Below are 18,792 nucleotides of genomic sequence, written 5' to 3' on the forward strand. Positions count from 1 at the left end.
ATCTAACGTTACCAGCGTTATCAAACCGTCCAGTGTGCATGAGGACTTAATAAAAATGCAAAGGCACGCTAGCCATCAGCACATGTTTATACTTTGTTTGCTTACGTCTCCAAATTGCTGTTTTCTGAAAACCAATTTCTATGTAGTGTGATGAGATCTATCATTCCATTAAAGTTTACTAACCCTGGCTACATGTAGAAAGATGTCTCACTAAGAGCAATGGCAAATGTGATAGCTATTCTTCATCACTTCTGGTACACTGGGATCCCTCCTCTCCCTAACACGGCTAATGTCTGGATGCAGCAGAGGCTGGATCCCCTTTCTACATAGGTAACCAGTAATCTCAAAGCAGTAATGATTAGAATTTCCAGATCACTCCCAACCAAATTAGAACGGTATTTTATCTAAAGATAGTTTGGCTGAAAAAATATTAATATAACATTTTAGAAGCCGGATAAAGCATTGTGATTACAAAATCAGAATCATGGGTTTACTTACAGGTGACTTGGCTTTTGCAGCAGACAATAAAGACATAGTAATTTCAGAGAGGTAGTCAAACACCAAGAAATCTAATTTTCCTCCATAAAGAAGCTGTGGAACTGAAAGACAATACAAAACACATATTTGTGCTAATATCATAGAAAAAAAAAAACAACTTAAAGTGTTACTAAATCAACAACAGTAAAATCAGTCAGTGTATGTAGTAAAGCATGCTTGTTATACTCACTGTGGAACCTAAGGGGTTAATCCATCACATTGTGTAAAACGGCTGTTTGATCATTGTCTTCTCTACTCCTCCCCTTCATCTACTGCCCCTAATCTATCTGCGAATAGTACAGAGACCTAGGAGTCACTCTGCACATGCTCAATTTGGTGTGTACTGCTAGATTTTTTTTTCTTTGGAAGGGTACATGTGATCAGCACATGGCCAATCAGCGCTGTTCAGAGAGAGGGTCAGGGGTTATGCAACCTCATAGGACAGACAGAGTAGAAAGAAAACTCTTACAAGCTTTAACCAGTGCTCAGCTGGACACTGACAGAAGTCACAAGACTGCTCTAACTGCTCACGAGAAAAGGTATATAGCAGTTTATATTTACTAAAATAATTGCATTTCCATGTTCTGTGTACTGTGGGAGACCAGATATAATGAATGCAGGGTCCTGGGTTTAGTAACACTTTAATATTCAGAAATATGCCATGTTTTTTCACCACCATCCCATTGAATGAACAATCAACAGAGTTCTGCAGTAACAGTAATCAATCACTGCATCAGATGGAAATAAAAAATAAAAAAGATTAACTGCAGACAGAAATGTTTAACACTTTAGAGTTCATTCATTCCAAATGCCAGAATAAATGAATATTTTGGCCAATGAAATGAATAAAGGCCCATGAGTTTGACGTGCGGCTTAGGTGCGTTTTTGGAACTGCCTTTCTTCTGCCAGAAGAAAAGCATTTAGAAGAGCTGAGCAAACGCCCCGAGTGCATGGGGCCTAAATGTGACTTAAAAAAAAAAAATCAGCTCAAACATTTTATTCTAGCTTTTGGAAAAACAAAAATAAAACCTGGCAGAGGTTCTATCCCTTTTCTACTCTATTCAAAATAAAATAAAAACAAACATACAGAGTTTGGTTGAATTACAGAGTCATCTGTCACTCTGGGGACAACATACATCAACCAGGATCACAAATGAGAACTGAGGGAGCCATTACCTGAAGCTGCTGTATCCCCCCAGAATCCGGAAGCACATCCAATTCTCACAGAGGGCCGTTTCTGAGAAGGAGGGCAGTCTTGTACCACAGAACTTGATGAAACTTGCCTCATACAAGTGCAACATAATGTACTTTTAAGTAGCCTGGCTTCAGGTCGCTGGGCTTGTATAAATCTCCTTCCTAGAAGAAAAATTGTCCACCCCATGCCTGAGGCTTGGCACTTGAAAAGTCAGTTGCAGTGATGTATCAATTCTCCCTCAGGTATCTTGGGTTGCCTCTATGATTCCTGAAAGATACAAAATAGGTTGGTAAAGTGGAACTTAAGACTCAGCACAAATAAAATAATGCAGCATGGAATACCTTCTGCATTCGAACTGCGCATGAATTGAATCACAAATCCATTTACAAATGTGAATTTTCCTGTTCTGCATTCTCTCCACCTTCCATGTGAAATCCGTTACTTCTGTCTTTGTACACCTATCTTAAACCTATACTCTAGCTGCGGCTGGATGTTGGAAATCGAATGCATGACTCTGCGATTTAAAACTACAATTCCCACTGACTCTTGCGCAAATTCATATTTGTAAGCATAAACACTTCTACGCTGCCACTAAAAAAATCAAGGTGAGGAAAATTATATATATGTGCTAGAGACTACCGCCAACACCTAACTGTGTACCACACCACAGTAACAAAAGTGAAAAAAATAACATTGGTGTAGCCCAATCCTGATAAAAAATTAAATATGTAATTGATACCACAACCCAGTGCTGTACATCATAAATGCATATTAATGTAATAATCCACATAAGCTGTGCCTTGTACAGTAAATACAACCTGATTAATATAACAGTGCCAGTAAATTACAATTTGTGATCTGCATTAATGTATAAGTGCGAAAAACTCCTAGGACTCCTGGGATCAATGGCAGTGCTGGGGCGGAGGGTGTGATCAGTGGCAATGCTAGGGAGAGGGTTGATGGGATTACTGGCAGTGGTGGGGGGTTGGGATCCATGGCAGTGGTGGGGAGGATGAAATAAGTGGCAGTGCGAGGGGGATGGGATGAGTGACAGTGATGATGGGGGGATGGGATCAATGGCAGTGCTTGGGGTGGATGGAATCAGTGGCAGTGCTGGATGGAGATTGACATTTCTACACCAACCACCAATGTTAGGGGGGATTAAAACTGATGAACAATGTAAGGGGATTTACACTGACCACCAGTGTAAGGGCAATTCTGCACTTACCACCAATATAAAGGGAAATTTACAATTTAAACTAGCCACCAATGTAATGGTGAATGTACACTAGCCACCAATGTAATGAAGAATTTACACTGAGAACCAATGTACTGGGGGATTTTCCACAGACAACCAATACATTTCTACACTGCCCAACAATGTAAGGGGGAATTTACACTGACCTCCAGCAGAGCTGTTGGGGGGGGGGGGGGGGGGTTTGAATGCTGCTGGTATTTAGATGTGAATGCTGACATGTCTTCTGTACATGGCAACAGGACAGAGCTGGCCAGTATAAGTGTCAGCACTTCACACTGAGATATTAGACACAGCTCGGACAATGACTTCAAGGGAATGTAAAGCAATACAGTTGGCAAGTATGGGACAGTTGCTTTGGGGCCCACAACAATGACTGGGCCCAGGGCAGCTGCTTCTTTTGCCCCTCCTTAAAGACAGCCTTGGCGGTCCCAGTTGTGTCACCAGGGAACACATGCTCCTCCATAGTGTAAATTTGCTGCTCACCTCAAATAAAGACCCATATTCACATATATTGTAGGTCAAATATGGCTCCTCAATGTGAGTAGCAGACTTTTCCCTCTTACTGCACTTCTCATTTAGATGGCAAGGATAATCCTATATGCAGATCATTGGAAACTCCACAAGGAAGATAGTAAAGAGAAGGTACCCATAATGTAGTAGTATAGATAAGGTTTATTAGATAAAGTATCACACTCACATAGATAAAAATCATTAGTAGCTTATCTGCATTCCAACACTGCGATTCAGTGGATACCTCAGTAGGTTAGTGTGTAAAATTGCATACGGAATGCTATTTTACACACTTAACACAAAAAAAAACAAAAAAAAAACCACTTTAATATATTTGAATGCACACAAACACATTAAAATACCCACTTTTTTGTTAAAATATAAAATATGGTGTTGGGCTGAATAAATAGACACCAAACATGACACGGATTAAAATTGTGCACACTTGTGAAAAGGTGCCAAACTTCCAGAATTTAAAAATCCCCATAGGTGTCGCTTTATAAGCTTTTACATGTTACCAGTTTAGAGTTATAGAGGAGGTCTGGTGCTAGATTGATTGCTCTTGCTCTGACATTTGCAGCAATACCTCACATGTGTAGTGCAATCGCCGCTTACGTATGCATAAGGGACCAACGTGTGTTTGCGTGCAAAGGCGCTTTAAATTTTTTATTTATTTATTGGTGGGACACTAGTACACTGACAGATGTTATTGTGCACTTGTATACTGTGACAGATGTTGATTGTCCACCGGCGAACACCATCAGATGTTGATGTTGCAATGGTACACTATTACAGATGTTGATGCGACACTGGTATACTGTGACAGATGTTGATGCGACACTGGTATACTGTGACAAATGTTGATGCAACACTGGTATACTGTGACAAATGTTGATGCGACACTGGTATACTGTGACAAATGTTGATGCGACACTGGTATACTGTGACAAATGTTGATGCGACACTGGTATACTGTGACAAATGTTGATGCGACACTGGTATACTGTGACAAATGTTGATGCGACACTGGTATACTGTGACAAATGTTGATGCGACACTGGTATACTGTGACAAATGTTGATGCGACACTGGTATACTGTGACAAATGTTGATGCGACACTGGTATACTGTGACAAATGTTGATGCGACACTGGTATACTGTGACAAATGTTGATGCGACACTGGTATACTGTGACAAATGTTGATGCGACACTGGTATACTGTGACAAATGTTGATGCGACACTGGTATACTGTGACAAATGTTGATGCGACACTGGTATACTGTGACAAATGTTGATGCGACACTGGTATACTGTGACAAATGTTGATGCGACACTGGTATACTGTGACAAATGTTGATGCGACACTGGTATACTGTGACAAATGTTGATGCGACACTGGTATACTGTGACAGATGTTGATGCGACACTGGTATACTGTGACAAAATGTTGATGCGACACTGGTATACTGTCACAAATGTTGATGCGACACTGGTATACTGTGACAGATGTTGATGCGACACTGGTATACTGTGACAAATGTTGATGCGACACTGGTATACTGTGACAAATGTTGATGCGACACTGGTATACTGTGACAAATGTTGATGCGACACTGGTATACTGTGACAGATGTTGATGCGACACTGGTATACTGTGACAGATGTTGATGCGACACTGGTATACTGTGACAAAATGTTGATGTGACACTGGTATACTGTGACAGATGTTGATGTGTCACTGGTATACTGTGACAAATGTTGACTGGACACTAGTACACTGTGACAGAGGTTTTGTGCACTGGTACAGATGTTGATGTGACACTTGGACAGGGACAGGGGACAGATGGTGCTTGGTGTACTGTGTGGGTATGGCTGCAATCTGTGTGTTCTTTACATATGTGAACACGAAAATCATCAGCTATGCAGAGAGCTGTCAAAGGCTGCAGCATCTCCCTCTCCCCCCTCACTGAGCTCAGCGGGGAAAACAGCTACAGAGACATGTGTCTTTGTTTACATACAGTGATGGCTGTGATTAAACACAGCAATCACGTGATCAGGCGGGCCAATCAAAGAGACCATATCCTGATCTGTGATGTGCTGTGTCTGAGGGACATAGACATAACAGGATTGTGCTGCTGTGCGACCCTGAGGCCGCGCGAGGAGCACATTCTGAGGGGACATTCAGGAATGTCCACTCGGAATGGGAAAGTGCACATAAATGGCCAGGGGGGAAGCAGTTAAAAATAGCACCATTTACATCTGGGTAAACCAGTGATGTAAGGTCATCGCTTCCAGGTTCCCTATATCACAGATGTGAATATAGCCATTCTGTTCTTTGTTCACCTCTATGATTAGCTGGCTGAAACATTGGCTGGGCAATCTGGTGCCCCAATGGGACAGGACAGCCCATTAAAGCTATGGAAGGTAGCAGAAGGGGGGAGGATGTCCCATCCCGCTGCTTGTAAAAGCAATCCAGTGGCTAGTTAGTCAATTGGATTGCTTTTGCAAGAGAGCTGGCTGTCGGCTCTAAAAACCGGTACCAGGATGATGCCTACAGCTGCTGGCATTATCCCGGTATAACCACTTTAAGTTCAGTGACGTACAGGTACGTCGCTGGTGGTCAAGTGGTTAATGCATATTTCTGAAGGGGCCTGGGGACAGCTGTGGAGTAATATTTCTCTGGAGGGGGCTAAGGGTCTCACCAAGAGGTTGGAGGCTTTGCAGGGGCACTGTGGGAGACTGGAGGGCACTTCAGGGACTAGGGGGCACAGTGGGAGGTTGAAAGGCACTCTGGGACACTGTTAGATTGGGGCATAATGGAGGGCTGGAAGCTCTGCATCAGGCTAGGGCCACTTCAGGGGGTTTGGTGACAATTTGGAAGGCTGGATGGCACTCTGCGGCTAAGAGCTCTCAAGGAACCTGGGGACACAAGGGGGATATGGGTCACTGTGGGAAATCATGGAAGGTTAGGGGCACTAGGGGAACTGAGAGGCAGTATGGTAGGTTACGTGATCTGCAACTGGCTGCAAGCCTGACAGGAGACGTGTCCATTTACACCCACCTACATCTAATCCGATCTGATAAAAACAGACAAATGGGGATCCGTTTCCCTTCCGTCTAGCGGATTGGATGGCAGTCGGGTATAAATAGACAGGCAGTCCGTTTACATCTGAGCACGTATAGAGGAGATCGGGCTGTTTCTGTGTCTGTTCTGCATAAGCGGAGCAGACATGGACCAGCCATCCATCTGCTCGGCAGGTATCAGTGGACGGATCCCCAACTGAGAAGATTGACTCCTAGAAGAGTCATACTTACCTGTCCACATCCCACAAGGAATCCTTCACTAGATCACATGGTCACTTGTCAAAAACCTCTATGTTCAGCACACCATTTATTCTAATGGGCTTCGGATATCTTTGTGGATTGTGGACAGTTGAGTATAAGGGCTCATTGCCACAAGCAGCTGCTAGCGGGATGTAGAAACTTTTGCCAGTGGAGGAACTGGCCCTATGAGCATATTGTGTGTGAACAGCGACAACCAGCTGCAGTGTGGCAACATTTTCACCCTAAACACATTAATGGCTGGTGACACTGCTGTTTGCATGTAATCATTTATATCAGTGTTTTATATGAATGGGGCTCCTGACCATACCTGAATGCAGTTTGCATCCTGAACAGAGGGTTCTGGCCGCACAAAAAGTGGACACATCTAAACACTGAACTCTAGCCGCCTGCCTGATTGAGCCCTGAATCTGGGAGTGGAACCCTGCATATACAGTAACTGTAGAGTCCCTGCATATACAGTAACTGTAGAGTCGGAGATTGAACATAACGAGTCTTAAAGTAGAGTTTTTGTTTTTAATAACAGTCAGCAGCTACAAAAATTGTAGCTGCTGACTTTTAATAGACACACACTCACCTGTCCCAGGGTCCAGTGATGTGCTCAACCTCGCCGTCCCTTCTCTCCCTGGCGCTGGCATCTCAAGTGTGGGCAGCAGGCTTCAACAGCTTCACAACTGGGTGCCCACTGCACATGCGCAAGAAGCGCTGCGCATCGTGACTGATCCGACAGTTTTCTGGGACCTGTGAAGTGTCCCAGAAGACTGCGGGAGGAAGGAGGGGGGCCGAACGTCTGGCTCACTTCGCTGTGGCAAGAGGCAAGGGAAGGGGAGTCAAAATCAGGTATCTGCTCCCCTCTCCTCCGCCCCAAAAAAGTGCCAAATATGGCAAGGGGGGAGGAGGCAAAGAAGCGGAGCTATAATAGTAAGGATCGTATGCGCTGCCAAAAGAGTGAATAAACTAAACTAAAAAGCAGCAAACACCAAAAGCGTGTTCCACCACTACATAAAAGAATAATAGAATAAATAGTGCTGCGCTAGAACTAACCACGAATTCACTGCGCAGAGAAATTATATGAATGGCAACAACAAAGAAATTAAATAAATATAAATAAACATCCACCTGAACCCTACTCTATCCATGAGTGATAACCAATCAGGGCATCAATAAATATCTTATCCTTTTAAAGGAAAAAAAAAAAAAATGTGATGACACACAAATGATAGCGACACAAAACAAATGTGTGTAATAAACACCCGGCTGAACCCCTGACATGCGGCATAAAAAACTACAAATAGAACATTAAACGTGGCAAAATAATGATAATAAACCATAAAGATAAATGGTAATATAAATAGTGACTGTAAAGTGAAATTGGCAACATTCTATTAAACAAGCAGAGCTTCCACTTTCGCTTTAAGGATTGCCAAAATTAAAAAAATACACTCATTGGAATCTGAATGTGATGTACACCAGAAATGATAAAGACAGGACAGATATCTTTGCTAACAAAGATGAGGCTGTATTCACTCTGAATACCCAATCATGTGTGGGGAAAATAAAAAAAAAAAAAAAAAAAAAAAAAAAACAGGATTTTGCTTGCACATGATTGCTATAGGCCCGTTCACACCAGGGGCGTTGAGACTGTCCCAATGTAAGACAAGAGAAAACGCCTTTCTGCATGCTAGTTCACACCAGCATTCAAAAGCATTAAGACATGCAGTACTTTTTTTCAGCACCCCATGGTGTGAAACTATCTACCCCATTGCACCAAGCTGCGATAAATAGAACTTAATGAAATGTCACAAAGTGACATTTCAATAATGTTCAAGCAAAAAAGTAAACGGTGTGCTGTTTACAGGAAATCAGCACCACAGCCTTGATATCACACCCCAGCAGCTGTGTTCATTATTTCAGGTACTTATATAGTGCCATCAATTTACACAGCGCTTTACATATACTGTATACTATATATTCACATCAGTCCCTAGCCCTCCAAGGAGCGTACAATCTAAGGTCCCTAACTCACATTCATACATACACATACTAGGGCCAAATTAGATAGGAGCCGATTAACCTACCAGCATGTCTTTGGAGGGTAGGAGGAAACCAGAGTACCCGGAGGAAACCCGCACAGGCATGGGGAGGACATGCAAGCTCCAGGCAGGTGGTGTTGTAGTTGGGATTCAAACTAATGACCCTAGTACTGCTATGGGCCCGAAGCTAAGTGAACGTCCACTTTGCAAAGCAAACATGCACTACTCTTTTAGTAAATCAATGCCATTCTGACTCTGATGGGTGAAGGAGAAAGGAAAAAGAATTCTACAGAAATTAACTTAATGCACATAACTGCCATATATTTTGCTTCTAAGTGAACTCCATAAGACTTCAGCTAAGCCCTGTGCTCGTTAATGTAATCTATAATGTGACATCTGTCAATTCCAATGTTTCTGATAAGGAATGAGCAAAGGTCCACTTTCTCTAGCAGGTTTGCTGAACAAACTGCTATACATATGTGATATCTTATGCATGCTCAGCAGGAGATTGTAGTATATGACCTCAGTGACGACATTAATATATGTACATACATGGAACCTTTTATGATATACAGTATATCTACAACGTACTGATAACACTAATGTATGGCGAACTGTAGATATAATCATTTCTAGCAAGGATCGCCTGAGACCTGAAAATGAAAGTTTTTGTTGCCCAAGCATTTCATATTCCTGATATTAGCCTGCTGTACCAAGTACTTATGTAATAAAAAGTATCCTGTTCTCTTTCTGTGTCTTCCTTTGTGTGAAATACCTGTTGATCTTGCCAGCCCCCCTGCCAAACTGATCATGTAGGCCACAAGTGACAAACACAAGGCCCGCGGGCTGAATCCGACCCTCCTGGCCATTTCATGTGGCCCTTGCACCTCTCCTGCAGGTACCCCCTTGTCTCCGCTCCCACCTTGTCTCAGCAGTCGGCAGTAGAGAGGGGAATAGAACTCTTCTGCCAAATCCTCAGTGCAGCTGCAGCACCCCCTCATCTTTGCCTCCCCTGGTCTCAACATTCAGCAGATTCTGATAACTGACTCCACTCCTCCTCTGGTCCTCCTCCAGACCCTGCACTTTCTGCTTTCCAGCTCTGCCCCCAAAGGAGGTGCACGCTTATGTTAGGGAGGGTGTGGGACACCCTGATGTAATGGGGGTGAGGTGCTCTGGACATCTAGTCTTACAGATAAAACCGGCCATTTGAGGCAACCATAATGCTGAGCACAGTACGGTGATGAGACGTCCAGCCGCAGGAAGACATTCGAATGGTGTAAACCTTTCAAAGATGGCTGATGCTGCTTTATTAAGGAAAACTACTTGTTTAGCTTTTTACATTTTAGAATGGGGCACCATGACATTGTGCATCAATTTAACCACTAGCCTACAGGGCACTTATACCCCCTCCCTGCCCAGGCCAATTTCCAGCTTTCAGCGCTGTCACACTTTGAATGACAATTGCGCGGTCATGCAACACTGTACCCATATGAAATTTTTATCATTTTTTTGTGACAGAGCTTTATTTTGGTGGTATGCAATCACCTCTGGGTTTTTTATTTTTTCTTAAACAAACCAAAAACCACTGAAAATGTTGAAAAAAACAAAAAACGTTTTTCTTGGTTTTTGTTATAAAATTTTGTAAATAAGCGATTTTTCTCCTTCACTGATGTGCACTAAAGAGGCTGCACTGATGGGCACTGATAAGCTGAACACTGATAGGTGGCACTGATGGGCACTAATGAGGAGGCACTGGTAGGTGGGACTGATAGGCATTGACAGGCATCACTGATGGGCACTGAAAGGCAGCACTCATATATGGCACTGATAGGTGGCACTGACAGGCGGCACTGATGCACACTGACAGGCGGAGCTGACTGGCACTGATAGGCGGCACTGACTGGCAGCTCAGATGGGCACTGATATGTAGCACTGAAATGTGGCACTGATGGGCACTGGCAGGTGGCATGGATGAGCACTGAGAGCTGGCACTGATGGACACTGACAGGTGGCGCTGCTGGGGCTACACAGATCATCAGGGCACACTGATCATCAGTGCTCTGATGATCAGTGTACATGTCCCCTCCGAGGAATGCCGATTACTGGCTCTCCTCTCCTCAGTCAGCGTGACAGCTTGTGGGGAGAGAAGTGCCGATAACCAGCATTTTCCTGTTTACATGTGATCAGCTGTGATTGGACACAGCTGATCACATGACCGAGCCAACCTCTTTGGCTCTTTCCGTGGATCAGTGATCCGCTGTGTCCGAGGGATACAGCACACTGCCGATCGCCACGCTGTGCGCTCCGGGAGCCACGCATGCGCGATTAGAATGGTAGGACGTCATATGATGTCCTCCCAGAACAAGAGAACCGCCTTGCGTCCGTCATATTACTATATGGTGGGCGGGAGGCGGTTAAAGGGTGCCTTGACTATAAAAGGTTGAGAAACACTGATGTAGAGATACTGGTCCCAAATGACAGCCATCTCATTGGATGGATCTGACAGTGATCTATTGTGATACCCATACACATGAGATGACAGCTACCTCATTGGATGTTTTTTGGATGATCTGATGGTGACCTATTGTCCACTGGTGCCTTAAAGTAGTTGTAAACCCTTACATATACCCAGTGAAGTGACTGGCCTCAGGTGATACACAGATGAAACGAAACCTCCTATGTAAGTTGTATCTGTTTATCTGCAGCACTCATCACCTGATCCATTCAAAGTGCTGAATTTATACAGCTTGTCTGAGCTGTCAAAAAACAGTGGGGTGAGCACTGAACATATACACTGCGGAGCTCAGTGAGGAGAGTTCTGAGAGCTGATTGGAAGTAAGGGACACACCCCCTTCACCCAGGAAAACAGCTGATGCTGTCAGGGTGTTTTTGCAGGCACTTTAGGGGCATCAGGCTTTTTTTTCTACTGCTTCCAAACGGTCCTCCTTATTATCCTATGCGTCCATGCACACATAGACTTTTAGAAGCAGGAAAAAAAAACACTGCCAATGCATCCAGGAGCAGCAGAGTTTGGGCAGAAAAAAATGATTGACGCTACTAAAAGCTGCTGGAAGTGTCTAAACGCGAGACGGGTTTAGTACTCTAGTATTCATTTATTTCAATGGCCAGAATAAATAATTATTCTGGCCAATTAAATGTATTAATGCCAAATAGCTTAATGCCTGTAAAAGCTCCTAAATGCTTGTAAAAGTTTTAGACACTTTTAAAAGCGTCAGGCATTTTTTCAGCAAAAACGCTGCTGGCTTCTAGAAGAGTTAAATAAACGTCATGCATGAGGCCTTAATCACAGGCTGTGTGTTGGAGCTCCCTCCTCTGTCACCATTTTTCTCTTGGTGTGAGGAAAACTTGTCAGAAGTGACTCATGATGACAGCAGAGGAATGGGGCAGCTGACAGAAATGGCACTTAAAAGGTTGATTTACTAAGGGCACATAGACTGAGCAATTAACACTGCACATCGCATGTGATTCACACATGAAGTACACTGTATTCCTGTGCAAATAACATGCGATTTCTGTGCGGTGCAATTTGAGCCATATATTTTTGCTCAAATCACACCACTTCCGCACCAAAATCAGGACCCTGCACCAGAATCGATTGCATGTGTGTTCACAGCCATGCAATCTGATTCTGCACATTGCTCCGCGTTTTGCAAACCAATTTCAGGGTGTTGTTAACATACACACCCGCAGCAGTTCGCATCAATGGAGTGCGGTTTTGATGCGGTGCGGGAATTGCACAGAAACCTGTGTGAATTCTGCAATGCATCCGTGTGAAGCAGCACTCAATGAGCAGAAGCTCTGCTGACTTCCATCATCCAATCATCTGCAATTAAAAATGCTTTTTTTATTTTCCTTGCATGTGATTGGGTATTCATTGCAAAAGTGAAGCTTAACCTTATTTACTAAGCTCTGCAGCAACTGCAAAGTGCACAGTCTATTTGCCTTTAGTAAATCAACCCCCCCCCCAGTGCTCTGGATTGGGACAAGCACACATCATAGAGGGATATGCTTTTTTCATGTTTCATGTTTGAGATTTGCAACCTCTTTAAGGCTCCATGGACACTTTTTTTTTTTAAGAACAAAAATGCTGGGAATAGCATTTTTTAGTAGCGTTTTAGTAGCATTCAGAAGCGTTTAGGAGCACTAGCATTTTATTAGCGTTTTTACAGTACATGTAGACAAAAAAAAGAGCTATCAAAAAAGCTGTTAGGAGCTTTTTAGTAGCGTTTAACATTTTTTCTGCTGGAAAAACAGTCCAAAAAATCTACAAAAACTATTTTTTTTCTGCTCCTAGACACAGAAGCTCAAAAAATGCTAATAGCCTAAAAGATATGCTGAGAACAGCTTCTAGGAGCCTTAGGCTCCATGCACACTAGTGTTTTTTGTTAGCTCCTAGAAGCTGTTGTTAGCATGGTTTGTTCTGCTCCTAGAAGCTAAATGTGTATCCAATGTGTCCAAGCACACTACTTTAGGCTATTAGCATTTTTTTGAGCTTCAGCGTCTAGAAGCAGAAAAAGAAATAAAAATAATGATGACTGCTATAGCTGGCACTCGTCTTCTGGATTGGTAAACTTTATTGAATGAGTAAATTGTGCATATAAAATGGCTTACGCATTTCGGCAATAAGCCCTCATCATAGCCATAAAGTAAAAGTCAGGACATTATATTTCTATATACCAAATCAATCAATCAATAAAGTTTACTATTCAGGAAAACAAGTCCTGGCTATACCAATTCTAATGATTCTGTTGCATCTATGCTGGGAGGACACACAGAGCACACTCATTGTGGAACCTAAGGGGTTAATCCTCTGCATTGTGTAAAAAGGCTGTTTGATCCTGTCTTCTCTCTTCCTCCCCTTCTTCCAGTGCCCCCTCTTATCTCCTGCTAAGACATATCATGTGGAGCCACTCTGCACATGCTCAGTTTGGTGTGTATTGCTGGAGATCCTATCTTTTCTGCTCCTCCCCTTCTTCCAGTGTCCCCCTCATATCTCCTGCAAATACATATTATGTGTAGTCACTCTGCACATGCTCAGTTTGGTGTGTATTGCTAGAAAGGGTTTTTTTTTGTCTTGGGAGAGTGCATGTGATCAGCACAGGGCCAATCAGCACTCTCCAGACAGAGGTCAGGGGTTCTGCTTCCTCCTAGAACAGAATGAAAACTCTTCCTACAAGCTGTAACCAGTGCTCGGCTGGACACTGATAGAAGTCACAAGACTGCTCTAACTGATGATGAGAAAAGGTATTTAGTAGTTTATATTTACTAAAAATCATTGCATTTCCATGTTCTGTGAACTGTGTGAGACCAGATATAGTGAATGCAGGGCCCTGGGTTTAGTAACACTTTAATTGTTCTATCATGTCAGGGGGAACAGTAAAAGATGATATAATGATCTGATCTTCCATTCCTAGCTGCAGATATACTGGTCTACACCCCCACGCTCTAGGGTTATAATATCATCAAGACCAGAGCAGGGTCCACGGGCCTTGCTCAGGACTAGGGGACGCCAAGTGACGCTAGGTTGCGGGGGGAGCACCTCCTATTGGGGGATAAGGTAAGTAAAACTGCTTCTCCCCTCCCCCGGGCACAAGGTGCTATTGACCCTTGCAGTGCAGGCACAGCCCCACGTAGAGGGATCTTTTTCTTTTCTCTGCCTGGAGTTGGGCTATAAGATTGTGAATAGTTGTCACCATGGGGGTGGCTGGGTAGAATGCTTACAACAGATCAGCCAATCCCTGCAGGATCCCCACCATCTCCAATGTATGGGCAGCTCCAGAATAGAGGAGGAGACTCTTTGTAGTTACATAACACAGAGCCTCTATTATGCAACACAGCTCCCTACCATTCCCTACAATGACAGGCTCACATTATATATGGAGCCCATATCACACGCCGGGGGAAGGGGGCTCAGTGTGGTCACAATGGAACAATCAGAGGTGTACACACGGTGACGCTCCGACACACAATCTCTGTGCGACTCTCCAGCACACTGAACTCGGGGGACACCGAGCTCTCCCCACCCCCTCCCCATCACCGACCAGCCGGACACACAGCACCGCACAAAGTTTACTTACTTACTCTGCAGAGGCTGCAGCCTGTACGGAAGAACATGACACTGGCCCCGGCCCGCACATTAACACGGGGGGAGGACCAAGACAGCATCAGCAGAGAAACATACAACAATGCAAATCCAGACACCTAGTTTTAAACAGGCTTGCCTTTTAAATGTCTAATATGCATTCATCGTGTCATTATATCTCGGAACACATTACAGATTATTTCCACATTCTGCATTGGTTTTGTTATATCCCCCCCACTGAGACAATGGAATCGTCCAAAGAGAAAAATACAACCAGGGCGGCCCTGCGAATAGTCACAAATTTGACCACTAGATGTCAGTGGAGTGCCGTGTATCACCAGGAGGAAATGAGAAGTTTACCTTTTAGCAAAAAATAATAAATGCACATTTTTTTGACAGGTAAAAATTAATAAAAATGCAAATTTTTTTTAGCAGGTAAAAAATAATAAATGTGCATTTTTTTGGCAGGTAAAAATAATAAATGCAACTGTTAAAAAAATAAACACTTTTTTTGGCAGTTAAAAAAATAATAAATGTACATTTTTTGGCAGGTAAAAAATGTATTATTTTTTGTTTCTAGAGCCTGTAAAGCATAGCACCAGCGATCAGCAGATTGATGGTGCCATGCAGGTTTCCTGCAAACCTGTCAGTGTATCTGTGTGCCCGTATGCCTTGTACAGGCAAGCAGATACTTACTGACAGGAAGACTCAATGAACTACCACGCGCTGTGGTAGTTCATGGAGAACCAAAAGCCGACAGCCACAAAGGCTGCCAGAACTTGGTGTTCTCATTCACATGATGATGTTCTCATAATGAGTGATGGGGCCAGGTGGGCGGAGCTCCGCACAGCTGCATTTGTTTTAAATTGTGACAGCTAGGAGGAGGGAGATCCCCTACCAGCTGTCACAACGGGGATCAAGGGTGCGGAGTACCCTGAATATGAGTGTAAAATGTTACGAAAAGCAAACCTATCCTTTAAAGGATAAGTTCACTTTTTAGAATAAAAATTCTAATTTTTTGGCAGGTAAAAAAAACGTGCATTTACAATTTTTTTTTTGCACCTGTAAAGTATTGCATCCATGATCAGGAGATCGCTGGTGCCATGCATGTCTCCTGCAGACAGTCAGTGTAATCTGTGTGCTCGTAACTCGTACAGGCAGGCAGTTACACAATGACACCAGGAATCAATGAACTGCCTAGAGCAGTGGTCTCCAGATGTGGCCCTTTACTTGCTTTCATCTGGCCCTTGGGGCGCTATTTCATCTACTGATACCAACAATTGGGTATAATTCCCCCCACTTACACCAATAAAGGGGGCACAACTCCTTCCAATGACACCGACAATGGGGCACAATTCCTCCCAGTGACACAACTGATAGGGTCCAATGACATCAATAATGGGGCACAATTCCTCCCAGTGACACAACTGATAGGGTCCAATGACATCAATAATGGGGCACAATTCCTCCCAGTGACACAACTGATAGGGTCCAATGTCATCAATGATGGGGCACAATTCCTCCCACTGATGCCAAACAATGAGGCATTATTTTTTTCCCCACTGACGTCAGGACCTTTTCTATTCCTACTGGCCGCAGTCCAACCTTGGAAAGTCTAAAGGACAGTAAACTGGCCCTTTGTTTAGAAAGTGTGGAGACCCCTGTCCTAGAGCACTCACAGTGCCATGGTAGTTTATTCAGAAGTACAAGCTGACATCCACAAAGGATGTCGGGACTTGTAGTTCATTTATTCACAGAACTGTGAGGGCAACAGCTGGAGCAGTGGAAACATGTTACATGTCCCACCATAAAAATGGGTAGAACGTAATATGTTCCCAGAGGTAAACTTAGCTCTTTAAAGCAAGGGTGCTCAACCTGTCACATGTGGCCCTCAGAGCTCTCTGATGTGGCCCTCGACCTCAAACTGAATGCAGGAGTTTGGATGCACTTTCAGAAAGTGTTTTATACTTGCAAGATATAATAGAAGTCTATGCAAAAGCGCAACCAACCCACTAACCCACAGGAAAGCAGCAAGTGCACTGTGCTGCACCCATCAGTCTGAAAGCAGCCTTATAGGGTCCTCAGGACAGTAAGCGCTCATTTACATTTGTGGTTTTGGGTGGCTGGTTTTTACCACCCCCCTCCAACCACTGGTGCAGCATCAGGGGTTGCAATGGTGACCCTGCCCCATGCTCCAGGGACATTTGCAGCCTCCTTGTCACATTCTGTTTTACACTTGGACAGGAGAGGCAGCGGGTGCAGCATTTATAGGAACTAATCCTCTCTATTTTCCTTCTGCAATTGCTAAAAGACAGCTTCACCTTCTCTCCCTCCTGCTGGCATTCAGCGGCTGCAAGAGGAAAATGTTCATTATGATATTCAAAATAAAAAATTAGCAAGTCTGAACCATTTCATTGTGGCCCGTGACCAGTTACCATATCATCTAAGTGGCCCTCTTCAAAAGGTTGGGCACTCCTGCTTTAACCTCTTCACAGGAGTACAGCGGAGCTGGGATATACATTACTGTGTACAGTTTTATATTTTGGACTCTTTATTCTAAAGAAAAATGTAATTTAATAACTTTCAGGGGGCTTGGTTGGGGCCAGGCCGGGGGTGGGGTTTGGGGCGGACCTGGGCAAGGTTGGGTGGGGCAGCTGGTGGAGAGTACGTTTTGTGACCGGCTAGTAGGTCTGGACTCGAAATTTTAACCCCTGTGTTAGTAAAACTGTACATATCATCACAACTACTTTGTACATCCAGGTGAATTATACCTCATGTTTCCAGGACAAATTGGGCTTTCATTTTGGTGGTAAATGGTAATGTATATCCCCCGATTTTTTTTTTTTATCAAAGGAAAACTGGCCCAAAATAGTAAAAAAAGATAAATTTAGCTGTGCGTTTCTTGTTACTACCATAACCTACCACCAAAGAACAACCCAAAATACATTCTCCAGCTCTTGACGATCACAGCAATACCATATATGTGTGTTATTTGTTGTTTGTACCCGTAGTACAGCCTAGAAACCATAGTGCACATTTTGTTTTTGTTTTTTTTACCTGACACCAACATTTTTTTTCCTGACCTTTTGACCTTGATCTTTGACCCTGACATTGACCCAAACACTTTCCCTGGCACTGAACTAGATCAAACCTTGATCTAGGTATTTTTTATTTTTCATTTTATTTTTTTAATATTTATTTATAATTTTTTTTTTACAGGGAGGGGGGATCAGGAAACATCAGCAGGAATGAGAACATGTTACATGTTCCACCTCTAAAAATTGGGTGGAACATGAAACATGTTCCCAAAGTTGAACTTTAACCACTTTGCCTCTCACAGCTGTTCACCCCATATGGATCAGAGCAATTTTTACATTTCTGAAATGGACCTGTTTATTCAGCAATAACTTCGGGGAGGCACAGTGGCTTAGTGGTTAGCACATCTGCCGTGCAGTAAATGGGGCATGGGTTCGATTCCCGACCATGGCGCCTCCTGCATGGAGTTTGCATGTTCTCCCTGTGCTTGTGTGGGTTTCCTCCCACACTCCAAAGACATGCTGGTAGGTTAATTGGATCCTGTCTAAATTGGCCCTAATATGTGTATGTATGAATGTTAGTTAGGGACCTTAGATTGTACACCCCTTGAGGGTTAGGGATTGATGTGAATGTTCAATATATATATGTAAAGCGCAGCGCTATATAAGTACCTGAAATAAATAATAATAAGTAAATAACTTTGTCATTACTTATGATAACAACACAATACATATTTTGTTTTTAAGTACAAACAAGGCTTTCTTTTCATGAATAT

The 18,792-nt window shown here is 43.3% G+C and overlaps 1 protein-coding gene across 3 annotated transcripts in view; it reads right to left on the bottom strand.

Moving 5' to 3' along the window:
* LOC149468266 (uncharacterized) overlaps window positions 1–15,058 on the bottom strand; it is a 134,850-nt gene extending 119,792 nt beyond the window's left edge. For 2 of the 3 annotated variants that reach the window (XM_089670427.1, XM_089670425.1), the window contains exons 1-3: window positions 14,977–15,035; window positions 1,714–1,999; window positions 499–599 (exon numbers count right to left, since the gene is read on the bottom strand). In XM_089670427.1, the coding sequence (XP_089526553.1) occupies window positions 499–599; window positions 1,714–1,918 (306 nt within the window). In that variant the 5' untranslated portion in view covers window positions 1,919–1,999; window positions 14,977–15,035. Of the gene's footprint in view, window positions 1–498; window positions 600–1,713; window positions 2,000–14,976 lie in introns of all 3 variants that reach the window. The other variant, XM_089670426.1, reaches the window with a different exon arrangement.
* Window positions 15,059–18,792: the final 3,734 nt, after the last annotated feature.

The sequence above is a fragment of the Staurois parvus genome, unplaced genomic scaffold (genome assembly GCF_062004578.1).
Source record: "Staurois parvus isolate SC_StPar_1 unplaced genomic scaffold, SC_StPar_1.0 ptg000090l, whole genome shotgun sequence".
In the NCBI taxonomy this organism is placed as follows: Eukaryota; Metazoa; Chordata; class Amphibia; order Anura; family Ranidae; genus Staurois; species Staurois parvus.